General features: G+C 42.3%; 1 protein-coding gene and 1 long non-coding RNA gene across 5 annotated transcripts in view; one reads left to right on the forward strand and one right to left on the reverse strand.

Annotated features, from left to right (window-relative positions):
• The first annotated feature begins 274 nt into the window (after nt 1-274).
• LOC140196567 (uncharacterized) lies at nt 275-9,181 on the forward strand. Of its 2 annotated transcripts, XR_011885751.1 has the most exons (3): nt 280-1,891; nt 5,963-6,022; nt 8,681-9,181. It is a non-coding gene; the product is annotated as an uncharacterized lncRNA (long non-coding RNA). The 2 variants fall into 2 exon arrangements; XR_011885750.1 differs by lacking the exon at nt 5,963-6,022 and having other exon boundaries at nt 275-1,891.
• Nucleotides 3,010-20,471, reverse strand: part of myom1b (myomesin 1b) — a 182,338-nt gene continuing 164,876 nt past the window's right edge. For all 3 annotated transcript variants that reach the window (XM_072255947.1, XM_072255938.1, XM_072255956.1), the window contains 2 exons: nt 19,681-19,819; nt 3,010-5,947 (listed from right to left, as the gene is read on the reverse strand). In XM_072255947.1, the coding sequence (XP_072112048.1) occupies nt 5,805-5,947; nt 19,681-19,819 (282 nt within the window). In that variant the 3' untranslated portion in view covers nt 3,010-5,804. The remainder of the gene's footprint in view (nt 5,948-19,680; nt 19,820-20,471) is intronic.

Raw genomic sequence — 20,471 nt, forward strand, 5'->3', positions numbered from 1 at the left:
CAAGAGGTTAGAAAGTAATCATCTTCAGAGATTTTGTTTTAACAAATCCTTGATAAATGCCATCAACTCCCTATCAATAATGGGTCGGGTCAAACTGTTAATGACCTCACAAATCTGTAAGATTAACAATCCAACTCACAGTCGTTGAATAGTTTTGTTCAAGGCCGCGAATCAGGAATCCATGTAAATGTTGCGTACTGAAAATGATCGAGACATCCGAGGCATTTAAATAGAATAACTACGGTAAGGTGCCTGTCGAACGGATCAGTGAAGATGCAAACATTCATTTAACTCTACATGCCAGAGCCTGTCGAGGTGCCATTTTCATAAACGAAAAAAAATACAGACCGGCAGAAGTACTCAGCACCATCAAATTGCATTAAGTGTATAGTATGACAGAACAAGTCCGTATGTATTGATTCCATTCGCGAGGAGGCTCCGGGTGGATGAGGTGGCACCCGGCGGAAGAGCGAGGTGGGATAAAGCAACCAACTAGTTAACACAAACAGGAGGAAAACATTAAACGTTACAACGAATAAACAAGACAAAGTACTGAGAGGGGTTGGCAATACATTTTGGGAGAGGGAGACAGGAACCGTTAGCCGGAATAACCAAACCGTGACCCACCAGCAGGACCCTCACCTCTGTTGCAGTGCCGGCTTCACAACTGTAAGGTTATCAGCGTTGGTGGGAAGTGCTTTATTCGCAACACTGAACCACAACAACAGAGACGAAAGCAACCCATTCACAGTCGAACGCGCCGCTTCCTCTTCTAGTTGCAATTTCTGCCAGCAAAAGCCCGGCTCACGTGACTGCCGGCCGCCAGCCCGCGCCGCCGCTCACGTCGCGCGGCGCCTTCAGGCACGCGCGCTCAGGGTGCACGGAGCCGCGCCGCCGCCGCTGCTGGGCTTCGCGACAAGCCGGTGCGAGTTTGTTTCGGGGGGGGGTTCACAACCGGGGCCGAGGATAATGTGATGTCTGCAGTTCCCTGCGCTCAGCCTACATTTAGAGATCACGTTGCCACTCAGATGTTCCAGCAATATAGTGCCGAAGGAAATATGTCGTATGTTAAAGCACTGACAGCTTCTCTTCCTTGTACTGTTGGAGTCAGAGACGTGACCACAACTGGGCAAGTCATTAAACATCGAAACAGTCTGATCTAATGTGACTAGCCAGCGCTCATGTGTTCATACACAACCAGGTCAGTGCTGCCTGGTGTTAGAGCCTCTATCATCTGCTGAGTCTCTCGACGTGAACGCTCAACGTTCCTCACAGTAACAAAGTTCGGCATTTTTTGTTGTTTTGCAATAGTTGGTTTAAAATTATAAATATCTATCGATATATTTTTGCTTCAGTACATTTGGTTTCTCGCTTGAACAGCATGGTTTAGTGTTCTGACAGTTCAGAGACGGAATTCTAGCGATATACGCCATCAAGTATAATTGAAGTTTCTGTTTTGTGATCTGCTGTTTTACCAGGTGTGCAAATGAGCTTATTAAGGACTACTATTGTGTTTCCTTATACCTCACTGCGATTAAGGTCGTAAATTACAGACCAGAACAAATGATCCCTTGATTAAATTTAAAGCTTTACCCCGCAGGAATTTAGTTCGTCGGTTAACTAATTTAGCAACTCTGGCAAAATAAACCGTGGTGAGTAGAACAATACCGGATTGTTGTAAAAGCCTGACTCGTTCACTAGTGTTCTTTAGGAGAGAAAATCTGTTCTTACCTGGACAAGGAGATTGATGGCCCGTGACACTGTAGTTGCCTTATTAAACTCCTCACTTATATACAAAGCTGCCCACACCAACTTGGTAAGGACGCAAACACGAGGAAATCTGCAGATGCTGGAAATTCAAGCAACACACAACTTCGATGTGTGTAACTTGGTAAGGAAACTGGAAATGGATAGTTTATGCTGTGCATGCCTGTTATGTACATCCTGTTAGTAAATAAAAGTATATAGGAAATGGAAATGGGATTTGGTCATTCAGTCTTCAAGCAGTATGCCAAATAAAATCACCATGGCTCCTTTCAGTGAACTATGGACTTGAACCTCAATATTTCTTTGTACCTTAATGCCATTACTGAGGCCACCATTAACTGTGTGCTTTCTGTTTCCACTTGACCTCCCAAAGTGCGACATCTCACACTCCCTTCTGCCACTTCTCTGTAACTGATCTATATCCCAGTGTTCTTTTATAGTCCTGTATGTGGTCCACAACTCCACTAATCTTGGTGTCATCCTCAAATTTGCTAATCCATTTTAATCTTAATCATTGACATAAATCTAATCTCATCTGTGCTAATTTGCTCAGAACCCACAATGTCCTGATCTTTCTTATGAAAGTTTATCCACTTTCTGTTTAACTACTCCAAATGATCAAGCCTGCACTACCCTTTCGAGAAGTTGTCCTTGTGTACCTCGGTTTTCAGTGACATCTTGTAAAGATACACCTTTATTCAAGATTCTCACTCTAACAGAAACATCTCAATTACCCTGACATACCCCCTAAGTAATCTAAAAGGTTTCAGTAATACAAAGATTTTAAAAAAGTAGAGTGATAGCAGGTAGAGCAGCAGCCCGGGTTCAATCCTGACCTCTGATGCTGTCTACGTGCAGTTCGCAAGTTCTCCCTGAGACTGCTTAGCTTTCATTTCCAGCTGCTTTGGTTTTCGTCCCACAGCCTAAAGATGTAAATTATCACAGAGATGTGGAGGGGCAAATGCCATGGAGGTTATCATGACAATTTGGTGAAGTAGTTAAGGAAGGCTGTGGGAATTCATATGGGTACGATGTGCTTTCTTTTCATATCTTTCTACTGGTTTTCCATCAAAGTTACAAAGAATCATCAGAAAATTCTAGCTCAGATTCTTTCATCTGTTATCTGTAACTACTTGACTTTTTTTTTGTCTGTGGTAGTTATTTTCTCAACCGAGACTAGTTGAACAGACAACACAATATATCATGTAATAGTAATTAACCAGGCAATTTGACAGTATTGCATTATGACAGGGAAATTTTATTGACTGAGGATACATCAGAAACTCACTAAACTTTTCATGTACTGTATTGTGGATGAGGCTGACTTACTGAAATATAGTTTTTGTAAAATAATCTTTATACAATATTGTTTAACACGTGGATTATATCAGTGCAGTAACTATAACACAACTCACTTACAATAATCAGTGTCTCTGAGGAAGTAACACAAAATAAATAGGACAGGAGAGGGCAATTTTAGTGACACAATGTCTTTATAATCAGAGATTTTCAAGAAAGCGCAGATGGAAGACATTGTGATGATGAAGTTGCTCTGATTTTCTATTAAATTCACAGGATTTGACCTAAAATCAACACTTCAAATGTTATATATATTATAATAGACAGCACACACATTGCAGTGTATTTTATAGAGCAATATCTCAGAGGACATGATAAAATGAGAGAAACAGGGTTAACATTTCAGTTTTAAAACCTTTCATCAGAATAGAAAAGTGAGAAAATGAGCAATTTAAGTTGCAGAGAGCTGAGAGATCATAAGGAAAAGAAGCCAAGATTGTCTGGGTGACAGAATTGTTCTTAGTGTAACCTAAGAAGGCGTAATCAATGTTTGTTAATTTCAGCTGATTTATTTACAGGAATGGAAAGAGAGGGAGGCAAATGAATATAAAAGCAAGGGAATGAAATGCTGGAACTGTGAGATGCAATGGTAGCCATGCCATGGTAATGTAGCTGGGAGTCATGGTAGCACAGTGGTTAATGTGAGGTTATTACAGCAGAGTTCAGAGTTCTATAAATAGGTGGGTTGTTGGGCGGTACAGCTCACTGGGCCAGAGTAACCTGTTCTACGTTGTATCTCTAAATAAAGTAAATAAAACATGGTTTTTCAGGAAATCTGAAATAAAAAGAATGTTAGAAACACCCAGAAGACCCAAATTTTAAAACAGATGGTTGCAGGGATAGTGAATACACGAGTTCTCATCTTTCAAAATCTTGTGCAGTAGATTCTAGAATTGTTCCTGTGGATTGGAGAGAAGCAAATGGGATCTCACTACTTAAGAAAGGAGGAAGTAGGAACAGATCTCACACACAAAATTCTGCAGATGCTGGAAATCCAAAGCTATACACACAAAATGCTGGAGGAAGTCTGGGTTGGGCAGCATCCATGGAGAAGAATAAACAGTTGGCATTTCAGGCCAAGATCCTCCTCCAGAAAGGAAGGGGGAAAGGCCTACCATTGATTATTTTTACCAGATGCATTTGTAGAGTGAGAAAAAGCTGAATTTCTTTTACAGGTTCTGATACAAACAGGCAAGACTTGTTTTCTAAAATTGTTGGGTCCAGAAGGCTACAATGTCCTAGGAAAGAATACATGATGACTTGGTCTTCCATTGGGATTCATTGGAGGTCAGAGTACGGAATGGGATGTTGAGTTAAGGTGACAGACAGCTGAAAATTCAGATCACCCTTGCAAGCTAAATAGAAGTTAGGTTATACAACTCTTAAATTCAATCTGCAAGGATGACTCTGAGGTTCAAATTACCTATCATCTGAAATGGAACGAGGGAATTCAAGAAAAAATTTGATTAACCATCTATTTATATTACAAACTCACAGGTTCTCACAACTGTCTTGGTGATTACTCCCTTCAACTTACTTCTTATAAGAATTTCATTCCTTTCTCCCAAGTTCTGCATCTCAGTTGTATTTGTTTTATTATTGGGGCTTTCCATATGAGTACTTCTGGGATTACTTCTTTTAATCTTAACTATAGCTTACTTCTACCATGGTTGACAGAGCTCTTGACTATATTACCTCTATTTCCTGCAAATCTGCTTTCATCTTCTCTTCCTGCAAATCTGCTTTCATCTTCTCTTCCTGCAGCCATAGCAAGAATTGGGTTTGCCCAGCACTCGTTTCTGCTCACCACTTGACGGATCATCCTCCATAATTTCCATTATCTTCTATAAAATTACATTTCCATTCAGTATTCCAGTAGGATGGTTATTTCCAAGACCCCTTGTTCATATCTCAACCACCAACCACTGGCTTTCTGATGGCACTTCCATAGTAGATACAACAACTGCCTTTTAACTCTACTCCTTCCACCATCTAGGGACACAGACTTTCCAAATAAAGAAGCAATTTACTGTTTATTATGTGCTTCTCTACAATGGATAAATCAAATAGAGGTAGCAAAAACTTTGCAGAGCATTTTCTTTCAGTTTGCAAGAATGATTGCAAGCTTTCTTTTGCCTGTTATTTTAATTCTCCATCCCATTCCTGCTTCAGCCTGTTTGTCTTTGGCCTTCTGTACTTTCCCAATAAAGACCAACACAAATTCAATGAATGGGATTCCTCTCTGCAACTTAATACCTACCTGTTTTTGTTCACGAGTGAAAAGTCATTGACCTAAAATGTAAAATGTAAACTCTTTTTCTCTTTCCACAGAAGCATGACCTGCTTTTCAAATACCAGCATTTTCTATTTTCATTTCAGATTCTCGGTATCTGCAGTTTTTTTTGGCTTTCCTTTAGAACACTGCTCTTTTATAACACATTCCGATCTATTTGTCATTTTATTTTTACTGATATAATGTAATATTTCAAACTGATCTGTTATATTGAATATATGTTTATCCATTGTCTTGCCAAGCTAATTCTCGAGCAACTTATCGATCATCATCGTTTCCAAGTATACCTTCCATGGCCTTTTTGGCTCCACTAAACTTTTTCAGTCATGTGGATTTCGAAACATGGCTGAATCTATGCTTGTTTGCAGAGAGTTGTCACAGCAGCTTATTCAAAGTCATCGATTTTCGCTAATGGTTCTTTGCTTGTGGTGTAGTTTGGAATTGTGTTCTCATTTGATCCAGAAATCGTTATTGGATCAGGAGTTTCTTCAGTTGCAATAAACTCTTCCACTTGGGGTTTTTTCAAGTCTGTTTATGTTACAGGTGAACAACAGAGTCAGTGATGAACAGCAAAATTAAACCCACGAGAATCACGAGATGTGGGCAAGTAGAAATAATTTTAAAAATTCAAGTTCTTTTCTAACCCTAACTACCTTCATTTTTTACAAGAAAGAGAAAGGATAACGGGACCTGCAGTTCCTGTTTCAAAGACCTTTTCTCTGTTCCAGACAAAACCCCAGTTAACTATGCTTCCTTAGTCTCAGGAAACCTAGCAGCTAAATGGTACAAGAATTACCACGTTGAACAGGCAGGCATACCTTTGTAACGCCAATGTTGTACTGTGGACAGCTGGACCACTCCTCCCCTTACCCCCCTCTCCCTACCAACCTATTAACCTCTCTAACAATTAGACATATCCCATACCTTAGGTCCACTTTCAGAGCTTACAATCTCTTCCTGCCCCATCCCCCAAAATATTTTTACACCTCCAATGGAAGTGTAACCTTGTTCCTCTCCTTTGATCTGTAGTGTCCTCTATTATCTTGCCACCTCGATCTTTGACCATTTTTCATCTATCCATCTTGTCTCATTCTTACCCTTAAGTTTCTCTATTCCTCCCTCAATCTAGCTAGCATTTTCTGCAATATTCCATTGGTTTAGGAGTCCATGACTTGAAGGAGTCTCAGTGAATTTGAGGGGAGCAGGAACCAGAATTGTGGAGAGTTTCGGAACAGTATAAGGACGGGATGTGTTTAGTTTCGGTGGAGCCTGGGAAGAATCACTTTAACATCTAACGTAAATCTAATTTCTATTTACTAGGATAGCAGATTATCAGAATTTTACTCTTTTACCAGTCACACAAATTATATACAAAAAAAATCACAATTCTTATCACAGTGTTCATCACTGCCACCTATTAAAAGTCTGCAAAAGAACAGGAATCAGTTTGCAATCTTCAGCACATTGGATAAAGGACATATTCCATAATTACATTGTAGTAGAAGTGGATACTGAACAGAATGCATTGAGCCAGGAGCAGAAAGAATGTGTGCCTCTGTTAGGAATAAACTCAGAGATCTTGTGGTAATCCAAACGTAACAATGAGCTATTGAATCAGTACTTCTAGTTGTTAGCAATAGTCATCTTGTAAATACTGTAAAACTTCATTAATCCTGTACTCGCAGGATTTTGGTGCTGGACCAGCAAATTTTCTGGTCGATGTGATGTTAGTTTGTTAATACTCCACAGGGTAATACTTTTTAATTTAAAAGGTAATAATACATTTTCCAATGAAGTGAGAACTTTAAAGGTACTGTGAGAGACAGAACCACTGAGTCTCGAGGGATTGTGGAAAACCCAGGTCACAGGGAATGCTCTGGTGAGTGAAGGGAAGCACAGGAATCAGCACCTAGTAAAGCAGATGCCAAACCATTGAGATTTCTAAATAGGTAGATAACAGACAGAACATAGAACTTTACAGCACAGTACAGGTCCTATGGTCCTGTGCTGACCTTTTAACCTACTCCATGTTCAATCTAACCTGTGCCTCCTATACAGCGTAAACACGAGGAATTTTGCATATGCTGGAAATTCAAGCAACACACATTGAAGTTGCTGGTAAACGCAGCAGGCCAGGCAGCAGCTCTAGGAAGAGGTACAGTCGATGTTTCAGGCTGAGACCCTTCGTCAGGACTAACTGAAGGAAGAGCTAGTGAGAGATTTGAAAGTGGGAGGGGGAGGGGGAGATCCAAAATGATAGGAGAAGACAGGAGGGGCAGGGATGGAGCCAAGAGCTGGACAGGTGATTAGCAAAAGGGGTATGAGAGGATCATGGGACAGGAGGCCCAGGGAGAAGGGAAAGTGGGGGGGGGGAACCCAGAGGATGGGCAAGGGGTATAGTCAGAGGGACAGAGGGAGAAAAAGAGAGAGAGAGAGAAAGAATGTGTGTATATAAATAAATAACGGACGTGCCACATGTGTAGCACTTGTTCCGCTTACAAGGATAAGTGGTAAGGGAGGAAGTGTAAGGGCATGTGTAGCACTTGTTCCGCTTACAAATGTGTTTCGCTGAACACCTACGCTCTGTCCGCCAGAGAAAGCAGGATCTCCCAGTGGCCACACATTTTAATTCCACATCCCATTCCCATTCTGATATGTCTATCCACAGCCTTCTCTACTGTAAAGATGAAGCCACATTCAGGTTGGAGGAACAACACCTTATATTCTGTCTGGATAGCCTCCAACCTGATGGTACGAATGTTGGCTTCTCTAACTTCCGCTAATGCCCCATCTCCCCCTCGTACCCCATCTGTTATTTATTTATATACACACATTCTTTCTCTCTCTCTCCTTTTTCTCCTTCTGTCCCTCTCACTATACCCCTTGCCCATCCTCTGCGTTTCCCCCCCCCCCTTTTCTTTCTCCCTGGGCCTCCTGTCCCATGATCCTCTCATACCCCTTTTGCCAATCACCTGTCCTGCTCTTGGCTCCATCCCTCCCCCTCCTGTCTTTTCCTATCATTTTGGATCTCCCCCTCCCCCTCCCACTTTCAAATCTCTTACTAACTCAGTTAGTCCTGATGAAGGGTCTCGGCCCGAAATGTCGACTGTACCTCTTCCTAGAGATGCTGCCTGGCCTGCTGCGTTCACCAGCAACTCTGATGTGTGTTTCTCCTACACAGCCTTCCTTTCTTTCATCATCCATGTGCCTATTTAAGAGTTTCTTAAATGTTCCTAATATGTTTGCCTCTACCACCATCAGGCACCATGGATGGCAGCCTGCCTAGGAGAAGGAAAACCCTGCGGCCATACCCACCCATGGGAAAGGCTTCAGGAGTAAACCCAAGGAAGAAATCTGGACCCGGGGTCCTTAAGGCTGTTTGCGGTTGTTTACAACTTCACTCTGGCAACCTCCGCGATGACACTGGTGCCAATCTGTATCGGCAGTTGCCTTTCCCTTGGACTACATCAGTGACGTGGAGAGGGGGAACCCGCTATGTGGGCAACAGCTGGTTCTTCAAATCTTCCTGCCCAGGCTGGCGCCCTGGAGAGGACACAGTCCACCAGAGGCGCAAACCCATGATCCCCTGGGATGGACGGCTGCCTACTACTGCAACTACATCCACTACGTACTGTGTAAACAACCTACCCCTGATATCTCCCCTATGTTTTCCTCCAATCACCTTAAAATTATGCTCCCTCATATGAGCCACTATTGGAATTTTACTGTATCTTGTAAAATAAATGTGCTATTTGCATTTGAGGTAAATCACATAATTATTCTTCCTCTACACACGATAACATATTGCATCACTGCATGGTATGGAAACTGCACTGCAGTGGATAGGGATGCTCTACAACAGGTAGTCAAAACTTCTCAGCACATCACTGGCACCACCAAGGACATGTATACAGAAAGGTGCTGGGAAAAGGCCAGGAATATCATGAAGGATCCCACCCACCCTGCTTATGGACTGTTTGTCCCACTGTCATCAGAGCGGAGAATAGGCAGTATCCAAGCCAGGACCACCAGATTCAAAAACAGTCACTTTCTCCAAGCAGTAAGGCTTACAGTTTTTACAGTTGTGTTCTTTATCTTATTGTGTTTTTCTGTGCTGCATCAGATTTGGAAGAACAATTATTTCATTCTCCTTTCCACTTGGTACTGGAAATCTTGAACAAGGCAGATTTTGAAGTTCTAATGACAACAAGATGTCAGTGTTCACTGCCTTTTCACCATAAAGCTAGCAACAATTGATGTGAAGCTAAATATGGAAATGCAGAAGCTGCTGTCTGTGAATACTTACTCCTCAGGATGCAGTACAACCTTTTCATTGTAACCAGTGGAAATCAACTTAGTGTTTTGACCATAAGACAAGTGCAGAATTAGGCTATTCAGCCCACTGAACCTACCCTGCCATTCTATCATGGCTGACTTATTATCCCTCTCAACCCCATTTTCCTGCTTTCTCCTTATAACTTTGATGCACTGACTAATAAAGAACTTATTACCCTCCACTTTAAATATATTCAATGAGCTGGCCTCTACAATTGTGTGGAACAATGAATTACACAGATACACCAGCCTTTGGCTAAAGAAATTCCTCATCCTCTCTGTTCTAAATGGATGTCCCTCTATTCTGAGGCTGTGCCCTCAGGTTCGAGACTTCCCCCAATTAAAGGAAACATCCTCTCCATGTCCACTCTATCTAGACCTTTCAATATTCGATAGGTTTCAATGAAATACCCCCACCCATTCTTTTAAACTCCAGCAAGTACAGGCCCAAAACCATCAAATGCACTTTGTAGCTTAACTCTTGCATTTCCCAAATCATTCTTATTAATATCCTCTGGGCCCTCTCCAATTGCAGCACATCTTTTCTTAGATAAGGGCTCAAACCTGCTCACTGTACTCCATGTAGGGTCTGAGCAATGCCTTGGCAGGCCTAAGCATTACATCCAGGCTTTTGTATTCCAGTTCTCCTGAAATGAATGCAAACATTGCATTTGCCTTCCTTACGATCAACTCAACCTGCAAGTTAACCTTAAGGGAATCTTCTGCACCTCAGATTTTTAATTTTTTTTCCATTCAGAGTACTCCATATGTCACTTCCTTGCCCATTCTCCCAATCTGTCTAAGTCCTTCTGCAGACTCTCTGCTTCCTTAACACTACCTGACCCTCCACCTGTCATCATACTTTATGCAAAATTGGTCACAAAGCCATCAATTCCATCAGCCAATTCATTGACAATTGATGTGAAAAGAAGCTGTCCCAATACTGACCCTTGCAGAAACCTGCTAGTCACCAGCAGCCAACCACAAAAGGTCCCCTTTATTCCTACTCTTTGCCTCCTGCCAGCTGTCATTTTCTATCCATGCTAGTATCTTTCCTGTAATACCATGGACTCTTGTTAAGCAGTCTCATGTGTTGTACTTTGTCAAAGGCCTTCTGAAAATCCAAAACAGAAACGTCCACTGACTCTCCTTTTCCTATCCTGCCTGCTGTCTCCTCAAAGAATTCCAGTAGATTTGTCAGGCAAGGTTTTCCATAAAGGAAACGGTGCTGAATTTTGTCTACTTTATCATGTGCTTTCAAGTACCCTGAAACTTCATCTTTTATTAAACTCCAACATCTTCCAAACCACTGACATCAGGTTAACTGGCCTATAATTTCCTTTCTTCCGCCTCCCTCCCTTCTTAAAGAGTGGAGTGACATTTGCAATTTTCTAGTCCTCTGGAATCATTCCAGAAACTAGTGATTCTTAAAAGATCATTAATAATGCCTCCACAATCTCTTCAGCTACCTCTTTCAGAACATCTAGCCTAGCTGATTTGCCTACATTCAGATCTTTCGTTTTCCCGAGCACCTTCTCCTTAGTGATATCAACTACACTCACTTCTGCCCCCTAACACTCTTGAATTTCTGCAATACTGCTAGTGTACTGTACTATCTGTGCAATTAGTGCGATCTGTACTATCATCCTATTCCTGCCCTGACTAGCACGTGGTACTGGGAATGATCCAGAGATTACTACCTTGGAGGCCCTGGTCTTCAGCCTCTTCTTTGCAGAGCCTCGGATCCGGCCACAGTGCTGTGTCTGTGGCTGCTGCTGCTGTGCCCTAATAGGTCATCTCCACAGAAGTATCCAAAGGGTATACTGGTTGCCAAGGGGTGGTACCCCACACTAACTTTTACTTCTACTGGTGGTCACTGATCTACTATCTAAAACTGGCATTCTGGATGTGACCCCCCTCAGTAAAAGTCTCACCTATGAGGTTTCAGCCTCCTGAATGTTTCTGAGTACATCTCGCTCCAGCTCCAGTTCCTTGACCATGTCAGTCAGATGTAGTCATTAGGGGATTGTCAGATAACCTGAAATCCAACATCTCACAGGAAGTGCATTCCACTGCCTGAACTATTATCCTGACTACGGTTGCTATACCTCTAACTTCTCAAACTCAGTTCTAGCATGCACGTATTCTCACCTAAGCCTGTTGATGCAAAGCCTGACCACTTTAATACTGGACCACCTACACAATGGTCGCTCACACAATAGCCACTCTGCTTCTTTTTGTTGGCCCCTGCTGAGTGCCCAAGAGATTGTTATGATTACAACCTGCCAAAAAGTTCTGAATGGCCCTGAGCTCTATATAAATCTCACATAGCCTCACCAATAAAAGGTCTCTCGCGATGATTGTAGCCCGCTGAAAAGTTCCAATAGACCCCTAAAAGTTCCAAAAGGTTACGAAAGTTTATAACAACAGTGAATCCCATGGGGAAATGGGTTTATGTTCATGATGCAAAGTCTGATCTGTCTGCAGCCAACTGCACTGCCAATAATCATTTTGACCATTCAACACTGATCAAGGTTACACAAAAGTCCTTTATTTAATATGTAATTTACGTGCAACTGAGTTTTTATGGCCAGTGAGCAATGTTACAAAATAAAACTGATTTTTATATGAGTAAATTGTTGTATTTTTAAATAATGAGTTTTATACTTTAAGCATTTATGATATTTCAGCTTCTACCCTCTTCTTTTGTGCATGGTCCCAGTACCACATGCTAGTAAATATTGGAGTAGGAGGATAGGCAGATAAAAGTGTAGCTAAAGAAATGGTTTAGGAGGGAAAACTTTAGATTTCTGAATCACCGAGGAAGATGGGACCTATAGACCAGTACAAACTTGATGGCAAACAACAGGAATTCTGCAGCTGCTGAAAATTCAAGCAACACACATCAAAGTTGCTGGTGAACACAGCAGGCCAGGCAGCATCTCTAGGAAGAGGTGCAGTCGACGTTTCAGGCCGATACCCTTCGTCAGGACTAACTGAAGGAAGAGTGAGTAAGGGATTTGAAAGTTGGAGGGGGAGGGGGAGATCCAAAATGATAGGAGAAGACAGGAGGGGGAGGGATAGAGCCAAGAGCTGGACAGATGATAGGCAAAAGGGGATACGAGAGGATCATGGGACAGGAGGTCCGAGAAGAAAGACGGTGGGGGGGGGACCCAGAGGATAGGCAAGAGGTATATTCAGAGGGACAGAGGGAGAAAAAGGAGAGTGAGAGAAAGAATGTGTGCATAAAAATAAGTAACAGATGGGGTACGAGGGGGAGGTGGGGCCTAGCGGAAGTTAGAGAAGTGTGAAGCCACACTCAGGTTGGAGGAACAACACCTTATATTCCGTCTGGGTAGCCTCCAACCTGATGGCATGAACATCGACTTCTCTAACTTCCGCTAGGCCCCACCTCCCCCTTGTACCCCATCTGTTACTTATTTTTATGCACACATTCTTTCTCTCACTCTCCTTTTTCTCCCTCTGTCCCTCTGAATATACCTCTTGCCCATCCTCTGGGTTCCCCCCCACTTGTCTTTCTTCCTGGACCTCCTGTCCAATGATCCTCTTGTATCCCTTTTGCCAATCACCTGTCCAGCTCTTGGCTCCATCCCTCCCCCTCCTGTCTTCTCCTATCATTTTGAATCTCCCCCTCCCCCTCCAACTTTCAAATCCCTTACTCACTCTTCCTTCAGTTAGTCCTGACGAAGGGTCTCAGCCTGAAATGTCGACTGCACCTCTTCCTAGAGATGTTGTCTGGCCTGCTGCATTCACCAGCAACTTTGATGTGTCAAACTTGATGGCACCTGAAGCAGAATTAGTGCATGTTTGGAGGTTTTCCAATGATTTTGAAGGTTGGTTAACTATTTTGGCAGGGGAATGGGGCACATATATACAGTTGGGAAGATGCACTCAAATATGGATGAAGTTATAATTCAGTTTAGTGGACAAAGCATACAGGAGCATGATGAAGGATGATTAAAGGCTAAATTATGTATATTTTAATGCAAGGAGTTACTAGTAAGGCAGAAGTACTGAGAGCATTGATCAGAACATGGAAGTATGATATTATTACTATCATACGGATGTGGTTGGAAGAATAGCAGGACTGACAACTCAACATTCCAGGGAATAGAATTCCGGCATGATAAGGTGATGTGAAACAGGAGGTAGCATTGCAATATTGATTAATGAATCAATTACTGCAGTGATGAGAGAGACTATCCAAGAAGTACATCACAAAAAGCCTAAGTCTTCTGGTCTTATGGATCGTGCTCGGCAATGAAAAGGTGGGGGTGGGGTGGGGTGGTGCAATTACTCTGCTGGATTACACTCCAGGTCTCGTAATAGTCAGCGGACATTAGAGGAGCAGACACATCACAGAGATCTGCAGGAATAATTGGGTTGTAATGATAGAGAATTTCAGCTTGCACTATTTTAACTGGGACTACTTTAGTGTGAAAGAATAGAGGGGTGGAATTTTAAAATTGCGTCTAGGAGAGTCTTTTAAATCAGTATGTAGATTACCCTACCAGAGAAAGGGCATTTCTGGCCCTAACCTTGAGGAATGCAGCTAGGCAAGTATTTGAAGTATCAGTGGGAAAGCATTTTGAAAATAGTGGCTGTAACTCTGTAAGTTTCAAGATAGTTTTGTAAAGGATAAGAGTGGTCCAAAAATTAAGGTCCTGAATCAAGCTAAGGCCAAACTAAATATCATGAGATAGAACCTGGCAAAATTAGACTGGGAGCAACTACTTGTAAGTAGGTTCACATTGGATTAGTGGGGCTCATTTGAAAAAGGAATGGTGAAAGTTCAGGACAACATGTTCCAGTAATGGTGAAAGGTATGGAGGACAAGTCCAACGCCTCCGGGATGTTAAGGGATCTTGAGCACTGGATATAGAACAGAAGCAATGACAAATATACAGAACTGAAAATGGAACAGTGGTACAGACAGTAAGAGGGAGGGGACTTAAGAATGAAATTATGAAGACAAAGATGGGACACAAAATATTACTGGCATACAATATTAAGGAAAATCACAAAGTATTCTATCTTAAGTGTAAGAGGTTAACTAGGGAAAAGAAAAGGGTTCATTATGATCTAAAATCATAATGTAATGGGAGATAAGGAGATGGCGGAGGAACTGAACGAGTATTTTGCATCAGTCTTCACTGAGGAAGACATCAGAAGTATACCGGACACTCAAAAGTGTCAAGGAAGAGAAGTGTGCGCAGTTACAGTTATGACAGAGAAAGTACTCAGGAAGCTGAATAGTCTAAGGGTAGATAAATCTCCCGGACCAGATGGAATGCACCCCCGTGTTCTGAAGGAAGTAGCTGTGGAGATTGCAGAGGCATTAGCAATGATTTTTCAAAAGTCAATAGATTCTGGCATGGTTCCAGAGGACTGGAAAATTGCAAATGTCACTCTGCTATTTAAGAAGAGGGCAAGGAAGCAAAAAAGAAATTATCGACCTGTTAGCTTGACATCGGTGGTTGGGAAGTTTTTGGAGTCGATTGTCAAGGATGAGGTAACAGAGTACCTGGAAGCATATGACAAGATAGGCAGAACTCAGCATGGTTTCCTCAAAGGAAAATTCTGCTTGACAAACCTATTGCAATTTTTTGAGGAAATTACAAGTAGGCTAGACAAGGGAGATGCAGTGGATGTTGTGTATTTGGATTTTCAGAAGGCCTTTGACAAGGTGCTGCACATGAGGCTGCTAAACAAGATAAGAGCCCATGGAATTACGGGAAAATTACATACATGGATAGAGCATTAGCTGATTGGCAGGAAACAGAGAGTGGGAATAAAGGGATCCCATTCTGGTTAGCTACCGGCTACCAGTGGTGTTCCACAGGGATCCGTGTTGGGGCCGCTTCCTTTTACGTTGTACATCAACGATTTAGATTATGGAATAGATGGCTTTGTGGCTAAGTTTGCTGATGATACGAAGATAGGTGGAGGGGCCAGTAATGCTGAGGAAACAGAGAGTCTGCAGGGAGAATTGGATAGATTGGGAGAATGGGCAAAGAAGTGGCAAATGAAATACAATGTTGGAAAGTGCATGGTTATGCACTTTGGTAGAAGGAATAAATGGGCAGGCTATTATTTAAATGGGGAGAGAATTCAAAGTTCTGAGATGCAACGGGACTTGGGAGTCCTCGTGCAGGATACTCTTAAGGTTAACCTCCAGATTGAGTCGGTGGTGAAGAAGGTGAATGGCATTCATTTCTAGAGGAATAGAGTATAGGAGCAGGGATGTGCTGTTGAAGCTCTATAAGGCACTGGTAAGACCTCACTTGGAGTACTGTGTGCAGTTTTGGTCTCCTTATTTAAGAAAGGATGTGCTGACGTTGGAGAGGGTTCAGAGAAGATTCACTGGAACGATTCCGAGAATGGGAGGGTTAACATATGAGAAACGTTTGACTGCTCTTGGACTGTATTCCGTGGAGCTTAGAGGAATGAGAGGGGACCTCATAGAAACATTTCGAATGTTGAAAGGCATGGACAAAGTGGATGTGGCAAGGTTGTTTCCCGTGGTGGGGGAGTCTAGTATGAGAGTGGATTGAAGGGTGCCCATTCAGAACAGAGATGCGAAGAAATTTTCTTAGCCAGAGGCTGACGAATCTGTGGAATTTGTTGCCACGGGTGACAGTGGAGGTCAGGTCACTGGGTGTATTTAAGGCAGAGATTGATAGGTATCTGAGTAGCCAGGGATCAAAGGTTATGGTGAGAAGGCGGGGCAGTGGGACTAAATAGGATAAAATGGATCAGCTCATGATAAAATGGTGGAGCAGACTCGATGGGCCGAATGGCCAACTTCTGCTCCTTTGTCTTATGGTCTTATGGTCTCAAATGACAAATTCTGAAAAGAGCTTTTGGAGATTGGTGGCATCTTAAATAAATTTTCTCATTTACATTCATTCAGTAGCTAAATATTGTAGCTGGAGAATTCAGAGAATAGTAGTGGAAGGAGATGAAATTCTAGACCATATCACAAAGGAAGTGCTACTAGATATGTTTGCAGGCTTAAAGATTGGTAAATCCACAGAACCTGATGAGATGTTTCCTAGGTCGCAAGGAAGGACATTGCTGGGGCCTGTACAGAGATTTTAAAGCTTTGCTGTTCTGAGTCATGTTTCAGATAACTGGAGGATAAAAATGTTACTCTTCTTCAAGAACGGCAGCAAAGATAAGTCAGGTAATTACAAACCTTTGAGTGTGTAATGTCTTTGGTAGGGAGATTATGGGGAACAATCGTGGTTCAGGCTACAACTGCAGAATTGTGTACAGAATTGTGTAATTATAGACCAGTGAGCCTTACGTCTGTGGTGGGTTGGCTGTTGGAAAAGATTCTTAGAGATAGGATCTATGGGCATTTAGAGAATCATGGTCTGATCAGGGACAGTCAGCATGGCTTTGTGAAGGGCAGATCGTGTATAACAAGCCTGATAGAGTTCTTCGAGGAGGTGACCAGGCATATAGATGAGGGTAGTGCAGTGGATGTGGTCTATATGGATTTTAGTAAGGCATTTGACAAGGTTCCACACAGTAGGCTTATTCAGAAAGTCAGAAGGCATGGGATCCAGGGAAGTTTGGCCAGGTGGATTCAGAATTGGCTTGCCTGCAGAAGGCAGAGGGTGGTGGTGGAGGGAGTACATTCAGATTGGAGGGTTGCGACTAGTGGAGTCCCACAAGGATCGGTTCTGGAACCTCTACTTTTCATGATTTTTATTAACGACCTGGATGTGGGGTTAGAAGGGTGGATTAGCAAGTTTGCAGATGACACAAAGGTTGGTGGTGTTGTAGATAGTGTAGAGGATTGTCAAAGATTGCAGAGAGACATTGATAGGATGCAGGAGAGGGCTGAGAGGTGGCAGATGGAGTTCAACCCAGAGAAGTGTGAGGTGGTACACTTTGGAAGGACAAGCTCCAAGGCAGAGTACAAAGTAAACGGCAGGATACTTGGTAGTGTGGAGGAGCAGAGGGATCTGGGGGTACATGTCCACAAATCCCTGAAAGTTGCCTCACAGGTAGATAGTGTAGTTAAGAAAGCTTATGGGGTGTTAGCTTTCATAAGTCAAGGGATAGAGTTTAAGAGTTGCGAGGTAATGATGCAGCTCTATAAAACTCTGGTTAAGCCACACTTGGAGTATTGTGTCCAGTTCTGGTCACCTCACTATAGGAAGGATGCGGAAGCATTGGAAAGGGTACAGAGGAGACTTGCCAGGATGCTGCTTGGTTTAGAAAGTATGGATTATGATCAGAGATTAAGGGAGCTAGGGCTTTACTCTTTGGAGAGAAGGAGGATGAGAGGAGACATGATAGAGGTGTACAAGATAATAAGAGGAATAGATAGAGTGGATAGCCAGCGCTTCTTCCCCAGGGCACCACTGCTCAATACAAGAGGGCATGGCTTTTAGGTAAGGGGTGGGAAGTTCAAGGGTGATATTAGAGGAAGATTTTTACTTAGAGAGTGGTTGGTGCGTGGAATACACTGCCTGAGTCGGTGGTGGAGGCAGATACACAAGTGAAATTTAAGAGACTACTAGACAGGTATATGGAGGAATTTAAGGTGGGGGGTAAAATGGGAGGCAGGGTTTGAGGGTCGGCACAACAATGTGGGCCAAAGGGCCTGTACTGTACTGTACTATTCTATGTTCTATGTTCTGGTCACCACAGAAAGGAAAGAAAAGGTGCCAAGGACGTTCACCAGGATCTTGCCTGGACAGTGCTTAACAAATGAGAGACTGGATAGTCTGGATTTGTTTTCCTTGAAGAGATGAGACTAAGGGGTAGGGAGTAGTGGGTGCTGTTTGTGATATACAGAGTTATAATGGGCAGCGATAAAGTTTATAATTAGAAAGTTCTCCCCATAAATGGCATGAAGATTAACTCTTTTTGTCACATGTACACCGAAACACTGTGAAATGTGTCACTTGCGTCAGTTACCAGCATTGTCTGAGGATGTGCTGGGAGGCAGCCCGCAAATGTCACCATGCTTCTGGCACCAGCATAGCATGCCCACAATTTACTAACCCTAACCTGTATGTCTTTGGAATGTGGGAGGAAACTGGCGCACACAAAATTCACGGGCTCATGGAAAGAACATACCAACTCCTTACAGACAGTGGGGTGAATTGAACCCCAGTTTTCTGAATACTGACACTGTAAAGCATTACACTAACGGCTGAGCTACCATGCTGTAAATGGTTAAATGGAATCTCACCAGAGGATGGACAGAATCAGGAATACACTGTATGAGTGGGTGGAAGACCATAGACCATAAGGCCATAAGATATAGGAGCAGAATTAGGCCATTTGGCACATCGAGTCTGCTCTGTCATTTCATTATCGCCGATCCAATTTTCCTCTTAGGAGGTAGTTATTCTCATAACATTCAAAAAGTATTTGGACAAGAACTTGAATTGACCATGATTGGAAGGCTATGGACCAAATGCCAATAAACAAGCTTCATACAGGCAGACAGACAGACAGACACATGATGGACAAGGTGGGCAGAAGGGGCAATTTATGTGCTATATACTTACAAGATTCTTTGAATCCATAATACTCTTGCTGTGAAATGTTTCAAAAGTTTGTTGTATAGTTTGTCATTTTTTTTATTTACTAATTTTCTATCTGAGAAAATTCTTTAATGTATTGGTTGCTCAGCTTTTATTACAACGTCACTGTTGCTGGGGGTAAGCTTGAACTCAAAGAGCTGGTGCTTAGTAACAACTGGAAGATAACTAGATTTTTACTGACATCTTCCTTGCAGATCAGTAGAGAGCGCCATTGCTTTGCTGCTGACTGCAGAAACCAATCCTAAATATTTGAGCAGAGCTTCAGCAAGTACTAGTTCAGAAAGTTTAGATGGTCTTTAGCCCACTATACAAAAACATGAGCCATTTACTCACCTTCATCTGTATGGGCAACAGTTTTTCTTCCACTTGTGTTTTTTGTAGTGTCTTTGGTCAGTGATTCCTGAACATTGCCCGCAGCATCAGCAACGTACATTGCCATACAGATTTCTCCAGAGGCTTGGACAATCATCAGCTAGTCAGAAAAATAATTATTTGTTTACACAAAGATGATATGTCCTGTGTATAAATAATAAAACACAGAAAACATTATTAATTGTTCTTCTAATTATTACAATTACATGGTGGGTTACCGTCTTAACATTAATCATGACAAGATGTGGCTACATTACAAAATGGACTTATTTAAAATGATTTATTTGAATAATCTTGTATATTTTTGTATAATTTAAAGGAATAGTACTGTAAGGGGTGTGCAAAATAGATATCAATGTACATACAACTTTTAAATCTACACAACAATATGGAAACTTCCTCAGCAACACACAAAGCATGCTGAAAGAACTCAGCAGGTCAGGCAGCCACCATGCCATTTCGAGCTGAGAACCTTCATCAGGACTGATAAAGTCTGCTCTGCCATTTCATCATGGCTGATCCATTTTCCCTCTCATCCACAGTCTCCTGGCTGCTCCCCATAATCTTTATGCCTTGACTAATCAAGAATCTATCAACCTTTGCCTTAATTATACCCAATGATCTGGCTTCCACAGCCGCCTGTGGCAACACATTCCACTGATTCACCATACTCTGATTAAAGAAATTCCTCCTCAATTCTGTTCTAAATGGACGTCTCTCTATTCTGAGGCTGTGCCTTCTGGTACTAGATT

The sequence above is a fragment of the Mobula birostris genome, chromosome 1 (assembly GCF_030028105.1).
Source record: "Mobula birostris isolate sMobBir1 chromosome 1, sMobBir1.hap1, whole genome shotgun sequence".
Classification (NCBI taxonomy): Eukaryota; Metazoa; Chordata; class Chondrichthyes; order Myliobatiformes; family Myliobatidae; genus Mobula; species Mobula birostris.